Below are 19,477 nucleotides of genomic sequence, written 5' to 3' on the forward strand. Positions count from 1 at the left end.
GAAAACTGGCTAGAGAGCTAGAGAGATGGCTTAGTGGTTAAGGCGCTTGCCTTTAAGCCTAAGGTCCCAGTTTTGATTCCCCAGAACCCACGTAAGCCAGGTGCACATAGTGGCACATGCATCTGGAGTTCATTTGCTGGAGTGCCTGGAGGTCATGGTGCACCCATTCTCTCTCTCTCTCTCTCTCTCTCTCTCTCTCTCAAATAAATAAATAAAAGTGAAACTTTTTTTTTTTTTTTTTTTTTTTTTTTTTTTTTTTTTTTTTTTTTAGCCAGGCATGGTGGTGCCTGCCTTTAATCCCAGCACTCTAGAGGCAGAGGTAGGAGGATTGCCATGAGTTCAAGGCCCCCCAGAGACTCCATAGTGAATTCCAGGTCAGCCTGAGCTAGAGTGAGACCCTACCTCAAAAACCAAACAAAATTTTTTTTTTTAAATAAAACTAGTTATAAATATTGTTGAGGGTCAGCAGATGAACATTTAGGAAGCATCTTCCTTTATCATTAGTTGAAGAGACTAAAGCAGAAAAGCAGAGAGCTGGTGAGGGCCATGTACTTCTTATGGCCCCTCCAGGCTTGGCTGCCCCACTGGTCTGTAACTTGGACCACAGTGGGGGACTGAATGGCAAGTAGAAAGTCAGAGAGCCTTCCTCTGAAATCATATGGATGCCTTTCTCCCATCAGCTTGTTCATTCTAGTCCAAGGGCAAGGTGGGCAGTCATAGGCTTGAGGGACCTGCAAGGGAAAAGGGCAGGAAGCAGCCCGGGCTGATTCGGTGGCTTCTTGGACTGCAGTGCTTCACTCATCATGGTAAGGCAGTGACTGACAGCTGTCTATTTTATTTTATTTTATTTTTATTTTTATTTTTTTGGGTTTTTTTTCGAGGTAGGGTCTCACTCTGGCTCAGGCTGACCTGGAATTCACTATGTAGTCTCAGGGTGGCCTCAAACTCTCGGCGATCCTCCTACTTCTGCCTCCCGAGTGCTGGGATTAAAGGCGTGCGCCACCACGCCTGGCCAGCTGTCTATTTTAATGATGTGAAGAACTTCGTGTGTTGAAGTGCTTTGCACAAGCCCCGTGGGAGGTAAAGTTCTCAGAGTCAGACAGTATGGCTGCCAGGCCTGAGCCTGTTCCCTTATTGCCTGTGTTCCCGGCAGCACGTGCTCTGCCGTCTTTGAGACTAGGTATCTTCTACTAAGTGGCAGTGTACTATCTCAAAATGCCATTGTCATGACAGGCCTGCAGTCCCAGCACTTGGGAGAATGAGACAGGTGGAGCTGGAGTTTAAGGCCAGCCTGGGAATACTCTGGAATACATAATCCGATCCTGTCTCAGTAAAGCACATGCCACCCCAGCACGAGGACTGGAGTTCAGATCCCAATAACTGCTTGAAATGCCAGGCATGGTGCTGTGCAACCGGAATCCTCAGGCTGGGGAGGCAGAGCGGGGAGGAGGTCTAGGGCCTGCTGGTTATCTAGTCCATTGGAAGTTTTGAGCTTTCTGATCAGTAGAAGGTCCTGGCCCTTGAAATAAAGTGAAGAGAAATCAAGGAAGATATATGACATCAACATGCCTCCTCCTCCTCCACACACACACACACACACACACACACACACACTCACGTGCATGCACACAGGAACCCGTACTCATGACCACACCTGCACACCCCCCAGTGAACCCCATCAGTGGTGCGGCCCTCCTAACAAGCGCCCAAAGCAAACTTTGCTGTAAGGTTTCCGTGGGAGAAACCGTGTGCCTCTAGAGCGGTGCCATGTCAGGAACTCAAAGGATTGCAGGATAAGCAAAAGTCCTAGCCACTAAGACGGGCCAGAACAAAGGGCAAACCATTCCAGAAATGGAATCCTCTCTGCCTCGCTCATATAAGATGGAGATAACTAAAATAAAAATGGAAGGGGAGACTCTGAAGCCGAAAAACTGAATTACAGTTAACCTGATAAAGTCTTAAAGCTTTTTTCATATGGCAACTTAGTTGTATGCAATCAAACTGTAAGATACATGTCTCCCTCAATAAAAACTTTATTCCAGGAGAAATCTTCATTGCATCATTGTTTAAAATACCAAACCAGTGAAAATAAACAGAATGGTGAATTAAATGCTGGTTCCTCTACACAATGGGATTCTGTAAGCTCATAATTCTCAGAAAATTATCTTTGCTATGTATTTTAGTAAAAATAAGTTACAAAACAATATATTGGATGTGTGTATAATCACTAGTTTTTTAAAATTTTTATTTATTTCTTTGAGAGCCACACATAGACAAAGAGAGAAAGAGGTGGAGAGGGAGAGAGAGAGAGAGAATGGGCATGCCAGGGCCTCTAGTCACTGGAAATGAACTCCAGATGCATGTGCCACCTTGTGCATCTGGCTTATGTGGGTCCTGGGGAATCGAGCCTCAAACTGGGGTCCTTAGGCTTCACAGGCAAGTGCTTAACCGCTAAGCCATCTCTCCAGCCCCATTACCAGCTATTTTTTCCTGAACAAACTTAGCCCATATTTTATATTTCTATAGTACAAATTTTTGTAGGGATGAGAAAATCCTATGTATTTTATCCCAAAATATACTAATTTGCTTACTAATATGTCTTCCAGATAGTGGTGTTTCATTATTTTTCAAAAGCATTGTGCTACCAATGGACCATACTTTCATCAGTCACCTATTGGTGGATATTTAGTTTTTTCCAGGTGTTTACCAGACAGTGCTATAAGAAACATTCTTGTGCATAGGACATTGTGGGAGAACTTCTTGAAGTCATATTGCCAAGATTTAGAAGGGTTTTTGGCTTTCCAAATGTTTATACCAGTTTGTGGTGACATCCAATGAACCAGAATCCTTTTTAAATACCCTAGCCAAAAGCTTTAGATTTACCACAATCTACTAATGAAAACTACATATTTTGTATCTCTTCTTATTTTACTTTATTAGTAGAGCTTTCTTATTTCCAAAAATTTCTTAAGGGTCATGATGCTTGGAATGCTAGAATCATTCTTGCCTGATAATATAGGGGAGACATTTGACAAATCATCATGGCATGCATTCGGTGACAGTGAACTTCAGTCTCTTAGAAAGCACTTGTCATCTGGAGGAATGTGGAGTTTTGTGGTATAGATAAAACTGGTTGATGTAGATCACTGGTTCAGTTCCCAGAGCCACAATGACTCATGGCTCCTCTTTTATGCACTAAAATTTAAGCTTTAGAAGTGGCTGAGAATAGTCACTTCTTTCAGTTGCTATACCGTTTGGCTTCATACTTTGGTTTCCCCATTTATCATTCAGTGTATTTGAGCAATTGTGTTATATGCCTCCTATAGAAGTGCTAAATTTCATTTAGATAACTGGAGAGAGATCACCAGGGCCTTTATTTGTTTGTTGATTTAAGCAAAGGATAAGACACAGGGCAGGAAGAGAACACAGCACTGTGCATTTTCTCATTTTCATCTTAATGCCCTGGGCCTTTGAGTTTATTTAGTCTTCTAGATGCGCGGTTATTACTGTAAACAAGATTTATCCAGGGTTGAATTGTCTTGATGAGATTTCCTAGCCACTGCCAACTGCGGAATCCTGTCTCTCGCTGGGGTAGACACCAAGCTGCCAAGCTCTCTCTGGTCAAGGTAATTATATAGATGGTGTCTTAAAAGGGAAAACAGAATGGCTTGTGCATGAGTTTGTGTATGCATTTCAACTAAGGCCAGAATAACTCAGAGGTCAACTAGAGTTGCTACAGGAATTTCTTTCAAAAGGACTTAAATTTTTTGTTGTTGTTATTTTTTAGAGAGAGAGAGAGAGAGAGAGAGAGAGATTATTGGTTTGCCAGGGCCTCTGCCACTGTAATCAAACTCCAGGTGCTTGTCTCCTCTACCGTGAATATGCCGCCTTAAGCTTGCCTCACCTTTATGTGTCTGGCTTACGTGGAATCTGGCAAGAGATTGAACATGAGTCCTTAGGCTTCACAGGCAAGCACCTCAACTGCTAAGCTATCACCCCAGCCTTCATAAGGACTTTTGTCACTGATACGTGCCCAGCATCGAACATCCACATTTTGTTACTGTTTGACCTCCCACTGGGCACATGAGAGCCAGGCAGGTGTCAGTTTATGATCCCTACCCTGGCTGTTCAGGGGCCAAGCTCATCTTCTGGTCCATGGCAGAGTCTGGCTGGTTTTATACTTGTGTGCTACTGAACTCTGACCTTGAACTACAGGGAAGAAAAGTCTTATTGTAGTGTGAATGTGACAAGCCCACCCCTAGGCTTGTGTTTTTGGACACTGGGTTCCCAGCAGGTGAGCTGTTTCAGGAAGTGAGGCCTCACTTGTAGGCACCCTCCATCTGCCCACCATCCCAGGAACTCTGCCACATGTTTCTGCTGCTGTGGAGTCCTTATACTATAGCTTTCCTCTGAAACTGTGAGCCAAAATAAATCTTTCCTCCATTAAGTTCAAATGATGAGAAAAACAATTAATATAGGAAGTCTCAGAGAGTTCTGTGGTATGTCTGTATAGTATTGATTGTGTTTAGTCCCTGACCGCTTCTGTTATTATTCCTTGCTTGTTTTTTTTTTTAATTTTTTTGTTCTTATTTATTTATTTGAGAATGACAGAGAGAGAAAGAGGCAGAGAGAGAGAGATATAATGGGTGCACCAGGGCCTCCAGCCACTGCCAACGAACTCCAGACACGTGCACCCCCTTATGCATCTGGCTAACGTGGGTCCTGAGGAATTGAGCCTTGAACAGGGGTCCTTAGGCTTCACAGGCAAGTGCTTAACCGCTAAGCTTGCCTGTTTTTGAAACTTACTTCCCACAGTCATTTAGTCTATCTCCCACCCACAGAGCCTGGTTTGACACAGGAGCCAGTGGTAACTCCTTTGTTGTGTGGGAAACTCCTGATTGCCCTCCGAGCCAGAGCTCCTCAACTTGTTGTTTTTTTTTTTTTTTTCAATCTTAGAATGCACAGATGATAGTGTTGGGGGGACATGGGAGGGGCCTTTGGGGGACAGATGTGATCTTTGTTAGGGTTCAGGTTGGTTTGAGGATTTAGAGAATCAACAGCTCAGAACACTTTCAGCTCATTATATACACATAGGGGTGTGATGCTATGGTGGAAACTAATCACGATGGCCTGATTCTTCTGCTAGTGATGGATTTAGGTAAACACATGACCCAACTGTAGCCTTCCATTAGTTCAGAAAGCAGAAAAGGGAGATCGTCCCTTGTTTGGGTGGAGGAGTCATGCCTAGAAGAGTGGCAGCCATGACTCAGCCATGAATGTCAGGTTGAAAGCACACTGCAGAGGAAAATAATAATAATAGTGGGGGCCACCCGTGATATTGCTAATACAGACCTCAGGAACCTTAGAGCTGTCTTTGATCTAGATATGGTGATACAAGATCTGTATTGTTCAAATGACTTTTCCTTTCTTTGTTTCAACAAAAACAAACAAACAAACAAACAAACAAAAAAAAAAAACTTTCCAATATCTGCTCAGGTAACTGAAATCAGGACTTACAGAAGAGTTACGTAATGACAGCGAGAACAAAAGATGCTCGAAATAGGAAACTCTGGAGGGAAAGAAGAGATCAAAAACTGGAGATGTGCTGATAAAAGGAAAATGTTTAAGCTCAAAGGAAGATGGCTTGAGGTGGAAAGAAACGAACAGCATCAAGGTCCTTTACATTCAAGAGCACAGGGCATTTTTCAATGACATACTCTTTGATCCTTCTCAGATGAATGTTAGAGAAAGGAGATTCCTGGGAAAAATTTTGAAAGGCAGCCAAGTACTTGGCTCTTGAAGCCCAATAATGAAGGCTCAAGTCTGCTTCTCCTGCGTTCTAGCTGTGTGACTTTATTTAAGTTACAGAACCTCTGTGTGCCTCAACTTTCCCACTTGTAAAGTGAAGCTAGGAATAACAGTCCTTACTTCAAAGGTGTTATGAGGTTTAGATTTATAAAGGATAAAAACGGCTCGGTCTGTTTGCAGTGTATTATTAATCTTTATCATCTAAGCCAGTATCCATGAAGAAAAGCAGTCACACAGTAGCATAGTCTCTGTTATTGTGTGGTCACAGAAGTGACTACATTAAGAACACCTGGCTGGGTGCGGTGGCGTGTGCCTGTGGTCTCAGCCCTTGGGAGGGTGAAGCAGGAAGATCACAAGTTTGAGGCCAGACCAGGCTATGTATGAGTTCGAGGTCAGCCTGGGCTATAGGGTAAGGCCTTTGTCAAATATACAATAAAAAGGAAGAGGAGGGGCTGGAGAGATGTCTTAGAGGTTAAGCGCTTGCCTGTGAGGCCTAAGGACCCCAGTTCAAGGCTTGATTCCCCAGGACCCACGTTAGCCAGATGCACAAGGGGGCACACATGTCTGGAGTTCGTTTGCAGTGGCTGGAAGCCCTGGCGTGCCCATTCTCCCTCTATCTCTTCCTCTCCCTCTCTCTCTCTCTCTGTCACTCTCAAATAGATAAATAAAAATGAACAAAAAATATTTTTAAAAAAAGGAAGAGGAGGAAGAAGGGGAGACTGTAATACCAAGTTTGGGAGAAGATAAAGAATAACAGATCTCTCTCACCGTTCACTGGTGGGTATGTAAAATGGTAAGAACTTTTGGAGAAGGCTTTGGTAGTCTCATGAAAAATAAAGGCACACCTACCATCCTGCATATTTGTGAAAGATAAATGAATATTGATGTGGTCCATGTGCACGCAAATGAACCTTGTCAAGAAAGTTAACAGCACGTCTGTTTATCACACTTCCAATTCGGAAATAATCAAGATTTCTGTTAACAAGGGACTAGTAGCCTGGAGAGAGGGAGATGGTTCAATGGTTAGAAGATGCTTTCCCCACAAACCTGCCAAGCAGGGATCAGATCTCAGCACCCACATAAAGCTAGACACAAAGTGGCACATGCATGTGTAATTCCAACATGCCTGTGGCAAAGAGAAGCAGAGTTAGGAATCCCGAAGCTCTCAGGCAGCCAATCTGGCCTCCTCAGCGGCAAACAGAAAGATCCTGGATGAAAGAAAGTGGAAGGAGAGGAACAGTAACTCAAGTCTGCCCTTGGACTACACATATGTAGTGGTTTGGGCGTATGTGCACACACACACAAATATTAAAAAAATAAACCAGTATATTCATACAATGGAATGTTTCCTAGTAATGAAATGAACAGCTAATATATATATATTATATAATTAATATGTACTGTAATTGAATATGTCAAACATTCATTGAGTTGTTGAAGCCATGCATCAAAGAACACATTGTCTATAATTCAATTAATAGCAAGTTCTAGGATAGAAAAATATCTATGGTAGTATCAATTTGAAAGTTGTTGGAAGTTGTCAGAGGTAACTTCCTAGAAATGTTCTGTCTTTGATAGTTGTTTATATAATGGATAATGGATGTAAAACACAGAGAATATATTTCTTATTTTTAAGTTATGGTTTTTAGTTTGTTTGTTTGTTTGTTTTACTTATTTGAGAGAGAGAGAGATTATGGGCATGCCAGGATCTTTTGTCAACTGCAAATAAACTCCAGAAACATTTACCAGTTTCTGTATCTGGCTTTACATGGGTATTGGGGAATAGTACCTGGGCTGCCAGGCTTTGTAAGAAGTGCCTTTGGCCATTGAGCCATCTTCTAGAATGTAAATTAGCATTTTCTTCAAAAACAATCCGCATATGTCTATATTGATTTGCATGTGTGAGGGTGTGAGGGTACATCTCGTGCCCCTGCAAAAGAACTCCAGATGCTTGTACCACATCTTGTATCCAGCTTACATGGGTGGCTTAGGGATTGAACCCGGGCAGTTAGACTGTGCAAGCAATCCCCTTTAACCTCTGAGCCATCTTTCTGGCCCCCTAGTTTGCTTTTTCTTTTTGAATTCTTTTAAATTAGCACTCACCGTAATAGGTTTCATGGCAGTGTTTTCACATGAAGGTGTCATTGTATTTTGCTCCGGTTCACACACACCCTCTGGCTCCCTTCGTGCCTCTGCCCGCCTCTGTAGCTATTCTCCTAATGAGACAAGAAGCGCTCCAAGATGTCGTAGATGCCTGAGCTAGGAAATGAGTCAAGTAAGCATCCCCGTTCCTCCAGGTAACAAAGAAAATGAAAGGTTAGTAAGACTGCCAGAGGACTCAGGAACTGGCCAAATGGGAAAACCTGGGCAGCAGGCAGACAGTGATTGTGATACACTAAAATACATACAACATATTTCAATGTCGGAGCTCACAAAAACATTTTCGGGGTTGGGGAGATAGCCCAGTCTGTAAAGAACTTGCCATGCAAGTTTGTTTTTTTTAGGGGGGAGGGGGAGGACCTGAGTGAAGATGCCCAGCACTCAAGTAGAACTGGGTATGGTGGAGTGCACCTATAATCCCAGTGCTCAGGAGGTGGAGACAGGCAGGACCGAGAGAAAGCTGGCAAGCTAGACCTGCTGAATCAGCAAGCTCTGGGTTTGGTGAGAGAATGTGTCTCAGCAAAGGTGGTGGAAAGCAACAGAGGGAGACAGCTGACATAGACCTCTGGCCTTGATATACACACATAACATTTATGCACTTACACGTGACACTCACAAAAACTGTAATTGTTTTGAGACCCATTAAATCAAGAATCAAGTGAATCATTTGCCTTTTCTGAATGAATGATTTTCCTAGATGACCTACTAGTAGATGAGGGGAAATCCCTCCATACAGAGATGCTCTAGCTCAAGGGCAAGGAGTGATAAGTAGAAAGTCATCATGTGATGACCCTTGATTAAGATATGGTCTAGCTCTGGAGCCTCAGTAGAATACCATGGTGAAAAGAAATGGCTTCCCAGTGAAAGAACACATGGGCTGCAGGTGATGATCCAGGAGCCGGTCCAAGATCTGGGTGAACTCTGAAGCCTGCGGGAACAGCAGTGGACAGGGGAATTACTAAATGACATCTTGACAATGCAACAAAGCTTGGATGGGTAGAGAACTGATAGTGTAAACAGCCTAATTTCATTAAAAAAAAAAATAAATTGCAATGGAAGAGAAAACTGTGAAACAGAGAGACAAATGGACAAATGGGAACCTTATAGATTAGAAGATGTCTAAGAGAAACATGAAACAGTATTAAAATGTGGAACTGCTTTTGGATCTTGGTTCCAACAAATTTGGAGGGGAAAAGTTAGCTAGTCATAGAAGTACATAGCTGTAATCCCAACATGCTGGAGGTTGAGGCAGGTGGATTGTGAGTTTGAGGTCAGCAATAATTACATAGTGAAACCTGAGCTGAAAAATGATAAATAAGGGCTGTATTAGTCGCTCAGCAGTTAAAGATGCTTGCTTATAAAGCCTGATGGCCTGGGTTTGATTTCCCAGTACCCATGTAAACCCAGATGCACAAAGTGTCACATGCATCTGGAGTTTGTTTGGAAGGGCAGGAGAGACTGACATGCCCATTCCTTCCCTCTTTCATTCTCTCATGACAAATAAATAAATAAAACTTTATTAATAAATAAATTAATAATTAAAAGTTATTAACTAGACAGTTGGAAATCTAAACTCTAGTATATGAAGATATTAAGAAATCTTTTAGTTACTTGAAATTATGCTCAGAAAGAGAGTTCGTATCTCTTATGTTGAAATATTTACAGAACAAATGAGCCGAAGTCTTGAACTTGCTTCAAAAAGGCACTGAGGGGACAGAAAGAGGAGAACAGGGGCCAAGTAAGAGAAGCCCGGTGGATACACTGTTCTTGAGATCCGTCTGCAACTTTTCATGTTGCTTGAAATGTTCTTTCATAAAAGTTTCATTTTAGACAGCTGGAGGTGAATTCAAGTGCCATCCCAGATACATATTGAATCCCCTTTCTCAAAGCAAAATAAATTTTATTTTGTTTTCAAATGAATAAAAAAGGAAAGAGAAAGGGAAAAACAATGACAAGAAAAAAGCCTACATTCTGCAGAAATGCAGGAAGGAAATCTGGCCGAATGCCTGAATGTTCACCCCTGGGACACCCTGGTGTTTCACATTCACCCCACCCACAGCCAAACCGAAAGACCCTGCTTGAGAATGAAGGTTCTGGGTACAAATCTTGTTCTACCCACCCCCAAACTGGGTGCGGGGAGCTCTTTGGAGATCTACTTCGCTGAGCCTCAGGTCCTCATGGATTTCAAACATGAACTTCAAAGGCCTTTTTATCTTTGTTTTTCCAAACCCGAGGATGTTGTTAGATTTCACAAAGCATGTGTCCATCACCTGAAAAGCTGCCTGTGCCTGGGGTGAGGGCAAATCCAGCACCATAGTCCCATCTTCTGAAACAGACAGGAAGAAAATGCAAGGCTGCCCTGGCTGCTCCCCCACAGCCGCCCACACCTCAATGCCTTTTCACCTCTGCTTTTCCATTTGTGGTTTTAAGAAGGCAAGAGAATCCACCCTGCACAAGAAACTTCTCTCTCTCTCTTTTTTTCTGCCTGGAAGGGAACATGAGTAACAGACTTTTCCATGGGGCTGTTTTTCCTGGACACAGTGTATCCCTCCAATGGCTACAGCATGTGACCTCGGGGAGAGACCTTAAATAAACTCTGACTGTTCCTCATTGGTCAGGCCCGGTGTTTGGTAAATTATGAACTAATTTTCTGTAGTTGGTGATTTTCCTTTCCAAACACAGTCCTTTTCATTCAAGTAGCTGCTGAGAGCTTTCCAGGTGCCATGTCGTGAAGGCTGAAGAAAGTAAATCAGTCTTGCCCTCAGCCCCAGAGACCCCAGAGCGGCTCCTTCGCCTGGGTCTCCGCCTCCCGAAACAGAAAAAAAAGCATTGCAATATCTGCCTCCCCGTGCCTTTTCCTGCCCAGCCTTCCCTCTTGCCCTCTTCATCATGATTTCTGCTATATATACATTATACATAGGCTTTATCCTCAACCGAATCATGTCATGCATTACTTATTTCTTTTTATTATTTATTTTTTGTGTGTGTGCGCATGTGTGGTACGCATGCACGCGAGTGGGGAGGAGTGCATGCATATGCATATGCATATGCGTGCAAGTGGAGACTGGAGGTCAATGTCAGGAATTTTCTCAATCACTCTCCACCTTATTTTTTTTTAATTAATTAATTAATTTATTTATTTGAGAGCGACAGACTCAGAGAGAAAGACAGATAGAGGGAGAGAGAGAGAATGGGCGCGCCAGGGCTTCCAGCCTCTGCAAACGAACTCCAGACGTGTGCGCCCCCTTGTGCATCTGGCTAACGTGGGACCTGGGGAACCGAGCCTCGAACCGGGGTCCTTAGGCTTCACAGGCAAGCGCTTAACCGCTAAGCCATCTCTCCAGCCCTCCACCTTATTTTTTAAAATATTTTATTTATGTATTTACTTGGAAGGAGGGGTGAGGAGGGACGGAGAGAGAGAATGGATGCACCAGGGCCTCTAACCACTGCAAGTTCCAGATGCATGCGTCACTTCGTGCATCTGGCTGTACGTGGGTCCTAGGGTATCGAGCCAAGGCTGTCAGTCTGTGCAGGCAAGTGCATCAACCACTGGGCCATCCCTCCAGTCCTCCACCAGTCTCTCCTTGAAGCTGGAGCTCACCAATTTGGTCAGACTAGCTGGCCAGCAAGCCCCAGGGATCCTCTGTCTGCATTTTCCCAGCGCTCGGGTGGCAGGTGCCCTTCCAGGTCTGGTTTTCATGTGGGTGCTGGGATCCCAATGTATGCTTGCACAGCCAGCAATTTATGGCCTGAGCCATCTCCCCAGCCCTGATTTTGATCTCTTGGCACTCTCCAGATATCTCACCTACTCATCTCTATGTCCTCACCACCTAGGACACTACCAGGCAGAACTCGCTATAACATTGATGGGGCCCAATGCAGAACGCATACAACTCCTTTTTCAGAAAGCATTGAGAGCCAGGCTGGCGAGGTGGCTTAGCAGTTAAGTGCTTGCCTGGAAGCCCAAGGTCCCAGGTTCAAGGCTTGATTCCCCAGTACCCACTTAAGACAGATGCACAAGTTGGCACATGCATCAGGAGTACATATGCAGTGGCTGGAGGCCCTGATGTGCCCATTCTCTCTGCCTCTTTCTCTCTCTCTCTCTTTCTCTCTCTCTCTCTGACTGTCACTTTCAAGTAAATAAATAAAAATAAACAAAAATAAAACTTAAAAATAAGCATTGACAGCCAAGTATGGTGGCTCAGGTTTGTAATCCCAGTTCTCACACAGTAGAGGTAGGAGGGACATGAGTTCAGGATCAGCCTGGGTTACACAGAGAGACCCTATTTCAAAAGCCCAAGGCTGGGAAATGATGCTCACTGGTGTTTTTCTAACATACACAAGACACGAAGTTTGATCCCCATCACCAGACCAAATAATTATCATAAATAAATAGTCTTAAGAACATAATGAGACAACCAAACATTTTGCCAAATACGAAGCCCTCTGGATCTGGAATGCTATGGGACCCCAAGATTGACCCACACATCCATGATGCCCATTCTGGTGCCTAAATGACATCCAAAGTACTAGTTGCCAGGATGAATGGATGTGTGTGGAATATGTAAGGGCTGGTTATGATGACCACACAACAGCAAGCGTGGAAAGGATGCATTTCCCGAACTGTGGGGTTGCTGAGAAGGTGACAACACAGTAGTTATGCTCTTTTTTTGGGGGGGTGCCCCAAGTTCACGTGGTTTTAAGTTAGGACATGGTATTCTCCTCTTTGATTGCTCACAGCACCTCTGTGTGTGCTCAGTACTTGAGTGATGTTTGAACTACAGCAAGCTAGTTCTAGAGGTTGAATTAGAGAAAGAAGAGGGGTTTGTAAGGAAATACTGCTTTTATTTCGTGCAGTCCTATACCTTTTGGGAGACACACCGGTCTTACAGTTCATCGTCTTAGTTTGTGGCAGATCCGTAGTTTGGGAAAGCTGCAGCACACTGACTATGCTGGGATTTTATGGTGTGTTTGGCATTTGCTTGGCATAAAAAAGCGCTGTGTCATGGAAGGGATAGCTTAGTTATAAATGCATGGTTTCCTATAAGGAACCTAAGACCACATTCTTTTAAATGTTGAGGCCCCGGGGCTGGGAAGATGTCTCAGTAACTAACGGTACTTGCTTGCAAAGCCTACAGGGCAAGGTTCAATTCCTCAGCCACCTACATAACAAAACGTGACAAAACGTCGTGCAAGCATCAGGTGTGGGTTTGCAGCAGCAGCAGCAGCCCTGGCACATGTATACACATATGTACACACATGTGTACACACAGAGGCACACACACACACACACATATACAAATGATTTTCTTTTTAAACTGGGGCCCTGGGCTGGAGAGATGGCTTAGCGGTTAAGCGCTTGCCTGTGAAGCCTAAGGACCCCGGTTCGAGGCTCGGTTCCCCAGGTCCCACGTTAGCCAGATGCACAAGGGGGCTCACGCGTCTGGAGTTCGTTTGCAGAGGCTGGAAGCCCTGGCGCGCCCATTCTCTCTCTCTCCCTCTATCTGTCTTTCTCTCTGTGTCTGTCGCTCTCAAATAAATAAATAAAATTAAAAAAAAAAAAAAAAACTGGGGCCCTGCGTTCGCATACTTCCCTAAAGTGTTAAGTGTATTTCTCTTCTTTCACTTCTGGAGACAACGGAAGTCGTTTCCAGAAAGTCACCAGGGCACCTGCCCGAGCTCACGAGCCAGTGATCCTGTAACTGGGTCCTAGGCTGCGTCTCAACATCAGTCACTGCTTCACAGAGGCTCATGTCTCACTTGGATCTTTTCCAGGATGTCCTTTTATTATCAGTGGGACTCTGCTGTGGCTTAAACGTTTATCCCGTGTGTTGGAAACGTAATCCCCCAAATTCCATGCTAATGGCGTTTTGGGGTGGAGCTCTGGGGGGGAGGTCTGTAGGGTTGCTAGGCCATGAGGGTGGTGTGGCATTAGTGGTTAAGTGAGTGAGCTTGCTCGGTCTGCTTGTATCATGCCCTCTGCCATGTTATGATGCAGCAAGAAGGCTGCCACATAACAGATGCCAGTGCTTGGCTCCGGGTCTTCTCGTCCCCCAGGACCTTGGAACAAGTAAACCTTTATTCTTTAGAAATTCTCCATGCTGTCGTATGTTGTTATAATAATAGAGAATGCCTAAGACTTCTTAAACAAAATTCCAAGTAAATCCTGCCCAGGGATAGCTGTTTATCAGGAGGTATTAGGAAAGGCAGTAAATTCAATTTGGGTAGAGTGGGTTTTGCCCTATTCCTGCTCTGGCCTTTGAAATTCAATCCTCTAGTACCACACAGTGCTGCTGCCAGAGAGCTTCGCTCTGCAGGCATGAGCCGCAGCACCCAGAATCTGTCCCTGGCCCCCTAGGCGTCATCCATCTTTACACCTGTAGCCTGACCATTCCTGTTGCCTAGTGCCCAGGATCTTCAACCATGTAGGGAAGGAAGATGGCTGAGGGTGTCTGATTCCACCTGCCCTTTTTCCCACCAACTGACATGCTGTAGAGAATCATTCCATCTGCAAATAGAAATGATTGACTTAATTACTTTGTATTTCATACCATCTCGTTATTCAGTCTCTGTCACTGGAGCCTGTCTCTGACCTTCTTGCATGGTGGACAGTATCCTGATAGCCACAGGCTCTCATCCTAACAGCTTTGTTGCTCAGGAAAAAAGAGTCCTAAAATGCTGCAAGAATAGAAATATTAGAGCAGCCTACTACTCAAGATAATTCATCATCTAATTACTAATGTGAGCACTACTCTACTTTTATGGATGTGCTTTGGCCTATTTGTGCTATCATGGCTTGAATGTAAAGTGGGCTCATGTGTTCAACATTTGGCCCCTAGCTAGTGGTACTTTTTGGGCAGGTTGTGCAACCTTTGGAAGGTAGAGTCCTTGCTGGAGGAAGAAAGCCAGTGAGGTGGGGGTGGAGGTGTTATAGCCAGGCCCAGCTTCTTACTTACCTTCTGGGCTTCTTGACTGTGACTTCCGTTTGCTCCTGCTGCCATACGCTCCCCACCAATATGGAATGTCTCCCCTCCAAGCTGTAAAGGGGAATAAAACCCTTCCTTTCTTTTTTGTAAGTTTTTTATGTTGTTGTTATTATTATCTTACCAGCATATTTCATATGGATTCCCTTGTCCCTGCCCCCATTCCATTGGAGATGCTCCTCAGTGGGAAAAGTCTTCCTTTCTTAACCTACTGTCTCTCAGATATTTTACCAGAGCAGTGAGAAAGGAAGATGCGGGTGCAATGCTAGAGATGAGATCCAGGGTGTGTGGTTGGCAAGCAAAGCCAGACTAGGCAGAATCCTAACCCTCTTCCTCTTTGTGACATGATATCATTGCACCCCAGTTCTGCATTTTGTGTGGTACTGATGGGAAAGTCTTTCTGAGTTATCGTCACAGCCCTCCCAAACAGAGAATCTTCACTTCTGCCCAGCTTGTCTGAGCCACATGACTTGTTCAACATCTGTATAATTTGCCTCACTGGGAGCACTATGACAGAACATCGTGGACCTTATTTCATCACACTGGGAATATATATGTATGGTCTCCACAGCAAACCCACCCACGTGTTACCATTAGAACAGTTTTTAAGCTAGTTGTTTATTCTAACATCTGACTCCTTGTGTTGAAAGGCACATGTCCCCAAATCATAACTAAATCTGGATTAAATTCTTAGTCATCTTTCCTACTGACTCCACTGAGGAGCCTCTTCCTGCATCCAAACTTGGCTTTGACTAAGACTGTTTCCTGCTGGCTCATCCTCACATAGTGTACTGTGGTTTAGTCTAAGGACAGTCTTTGAAATGACGAAGATAAATCCGCACCCTCATTTCTGAGGGATGAACTTGGTGGTAGAAAGGGAGGTAACTCAGCCTGTTTACAACACTGGCTATTTGCAGGCCCCCACATTTCTGTGCTCTGCATGCATTACCTCGTTTAATTCCACTAACACCCCTTAAGAAAGAAGAGTTCTTGTCTCCATTCTACAGAGGAGGAAGTGGGTCCTCAAGTAACTTTCCTAAGGACATACCACAAAACACCAGGACTTCCTTACTCCAGAACATGCGTCTTTATCTATCACATTTCCTTGCACAAAATTCCATAAGCTTCTTCCCACACTCCTTGGGTGGAAGAATTATGTTACAAGCTCTTAACTATTCTAAGAAAAACTAGTGAATGTGTGATGCTCCTTGATTTCTGGCTATTTTGTGTATCTCATTTCACCTTGAAGTATAATGCATTTTGAATATTTTCTGTCCTTCAAGTAATTCTAAAGCAAATCATTCTGTGAAATGAAAATGATAAAATAAGCATTTTCTGAACTGATAGCTATTCTGCCAATGTATCCCATTTGTGCTTGGCATCTCCTGTGCCAACGTGTGTTACTGATGTCATCCTGTGGAATTCTGAGTTTATTTCTGACTGGGAAAACTAACGGGACAAGATGTCTTTGAGGAGCAAAGTCACGTCAATTATTACTTTTATTTCCATGTACTAAATGCCCAGGCTAACCCAGAATGTAGACAGGACAAGGAGCCAGATTCAGAGTTGGAGTGTTACCTGACACAGCCCGTCTCTGAGTAATTTCTCAACTCCTCCTGTGTACTGTGGATGAAGCTGAGAAGTTAAGAAAACAGTACTTTGTCATACATTTTAGATCTGTAGTGAAGAGAGGCTTTGGTGGACAAAAGAAGTAGCAGACTCTTTGACTTGAATTTTTCCCCCATGTCCCTCCTGACTGGTGTTGAAAAGCTTTTGTTTCGAATCAAAGCAACAAACAAGGTCATTTCCTTGAGATTAGATGGCAGCGGAAGGCTGGGGGGGGGGTAGGTCCTTACTTCCACCAGCTCCTGTTGGAGAGCCCACGCATACGCACTCCTTCAGAGCTCCATACATGTGTTCTTTGTCCTGCGGCTTCTCTCTGGTCCCTTTAAATGAGCAGCAGTCATGGTTCAGAGGTAAGAGTGATTTTTTTTTTTTTTAACGGACATCTTCTAATTACAGATGCTGTCTTAGCAAAATCTTAAGCAGATTTGTAACCTTTTATAGGAGTGGACAAATATAAATCTAAAGCTAGAGAAACTGGCTTTTTAAAAAATGAAACCATAAGAAATGTCTATCTTCCCTCTTCAGAGAATTACTCTTTGTAAAACCATGCTGGATAAGATCCAGATGGGTCCCTAAGTGGAGATGGTTTTTTTTGCCACCCATACTTTGGAGAGATTTCCTGTTAATGTTTTACATGTGATCTTTGATCCTTTAAAGGGCTTGAAAGGCTGGCTTGTTGGTTTTTCTTGAGAACTTTTGGTATATGATGTGAAATGTTCACTCCACGTTATCATCCACTTCACACAACTTACCCTTTTTCTACCCTTTCTCTCCTTCCTTTTAATTATTTTCCACTTGTAAGACTCCAGTTCGTGCCCCGACATGGGAAGGGTAGTGGAGAGGCAACCAGCACAAAGAGGGTTTTGATTTGAAATTACTAATCATTTCATCAGCAAGATGAGGGTTGTCTGCATTTTTTTTTTTTTTTTAAATCTGGCAGTTGGCAGCAAAAGTCCTGGTGTCCTAGAACTCATTAGTGGCCTCTCTGAAAGGATCCTCTGATGTGCACCTCGCTCTTCCTGGAGAAAGCAGGACAACTGAATTCTGTCACCCCGTCTGGTTCGTTGTGGTTCCTCTGTAGCTCACAGTAGAAATCTTGGAGTTGTCACTTTGGGGGATAGCTATGATAGCTATCAGTTAATTAATAAAACTTGTATAATTTGTCAGAGGAAGTCCTGCATGCTTATTAAGATGAAGTACTTTGTTCTTTCCTCCCTTGAAAGGTAGCTGTGGTAAACTCGTTAAGCTCCACACTGCAGGTTCAGTTTTCCTGCCTGTTAGGTAGGTGACGGCAGTGGGGGAGGGAAGGGAAATCTGGGTTAGACTTCAGAAAAGAGAGGAAATGGTCTCATCCAGCAGACGGCAGAGCTCTTGGGGATAGAAGGAAGTCTGTGGAGGATGTAGGTAGGAATGGGTAGGAAGAGAAATGTTAAGGAAATAAATAAGTGACAATAGGGACTGGGATAGACCTCCCATCAGGATATACACAATGGTTTTGCCTTAGAAATGATTCATTTGTCCCTAATCAGTCCTACCCTGAAGGTATCTAATAATTGACAAAATAGTAAAGATAAAGACAGGGCACTCTAACAGACACAAAATGGCCTGGGTATCCATGACCTCGCAGTACCTGACACTACCTACACAAGACCATCATAACAGGAGGAAAAGATGATGACATCAAAATGAAAGGGAGACTGATTGAGAGGGGGAGGGGACATGATGGAGAGTGGAGTTTCAAAGGGGAAAGTGGGGCAGGGGAGGGAATTGCCATGGTTTATTGTCTATAATTATGGAAGCTATCAGTTAAAAAAAATCAATAAAAAAGATCTTTTTCATATAGTAGCCTCAGTATGTTGGATTCTCAAAATGGTATTATGGTGACCCACATGAAATGATTCACACCAGAGGAGTTTCTTACAGAGGAAGAGCATCTTGGTTTGCTGCCCTTTCAGATCTCGGAAACGACAGCTCTTTCTAGAGGGTCTCTAGCTCTCAGACATCCACTTTGTGGAGTGTTCTGTGGGTTTCAGCATATTGTATACTTGATCCTCTGTTTGAAGCCTAAGAAAGTTGTTAGTGCTGGAATGCAGACAGGTGCTGTGCCCTCCCACACAGTGCTTTGTGACTGACGAGATATAGAGAAGTGAGGAAGAAAATAACCCTAATCGCCAGCAAGAGTGCCTTCTCATGGGATCATGTGTCTTGGAATAGACATGTGGGAGATATATTCAAATTGTGGTTCTCTTCTCTATGAGGCATAACTTCCAAGAATTGGCAGAAACTAAGGGGCTGATGCACAAAAGTTCCCAAGATAAAGAGCCCACAGTCTTATCTCTAATACCAATGAATTACAGTACTAGAGACAAGTTGAAGTCTAAGAAACATGAATGAAGAATGCTTTCTTGGGCTGCAGATGTAGCTCAGTTTGTAGATGGTTTGCGCAAAGTTTATGTTCCATCCTTAGTACTATATACAGGTTTAGGGACTTGTGCCTCTAATCCTAGCACTCGGGAGGTGCAGGCAGGAGTATCAAAAGTTAAACATTGGGCTGAAGAGATAGATTAGAGGTTAAGGCACTTGAGTACAAAGCCAAAGGACCCATGTTCAATTCTTGGTACCCATGTAAAGCTAGATGCACAAGGTGGTACATGTGTCTGGAGTTCATTTACAGTGGCTAGAGACTCTGGCGTGCCCATTCTCTATCTGCCACCCCCCTCAAATAAATAAGTAAATAAAATATTTTTAAAAGTTAAAGTTCATTCTCAGCTACATAGTGAATTTGAGACCAGCCTAGGACACTTTACCTTGAGTTTGTCATGGGAATGTGGACATAGTATCACACTGTTCACAGAGGTCTATTTCGACATCAGAACTCAAATCTCAGACTTTTGTTTGTC

The 19,477-nt window shown here is 43.6% G+C and overlaps 1 protein-coding gene across 4 annotated transcripts in view; it reads left to right on the forward strand.

The window, feature by feature from the left end:
* Frmd4b (FERM domain containing 4B) overlaps nucleotides 1–19,477 on the forward strand; it is a 363,678-nt gene that overhangs the window by 171,491 nt on the left and 172,710 nt on the right. Inside the window, exon 1 of one of the 4 annotated variants that reach the window (XM_045133596.1) lies at nucleotides 16,848–16,927. The exons of the other annotated variants lie outside the window; for them this stretch is intronic. Coding sequence (XP_044989531.1) covers nucleotides 16,904–16,927 — 24 coding nt within the window. The 5' untranslated portion in view covers nucleotides 16,848–16,903. Of the gene's footprint in view, nucleotides 1–16,847; nucleotides 16,928–19,477 lie in introns of those variants that run through there. 4 annotated transcript variants of the gene reach the window in all.

The sequence above is a fragment of the Jaculus jaculus genome, chromosome 14, assembly GCF_020740685.1.
Source record: "Jaculus jaculus isolate mJacJac1 chromosome 14, mJacJac1.mat.Y.cur, whole genome shotgun sequence".
NCBI classification, from domain to species: domain Eukaryota; kingdom Metazoa; phylum Chordata; class Mammalia; order Rodentia; family Dipodidae; genus Jaculus; species Jaculus jaculus.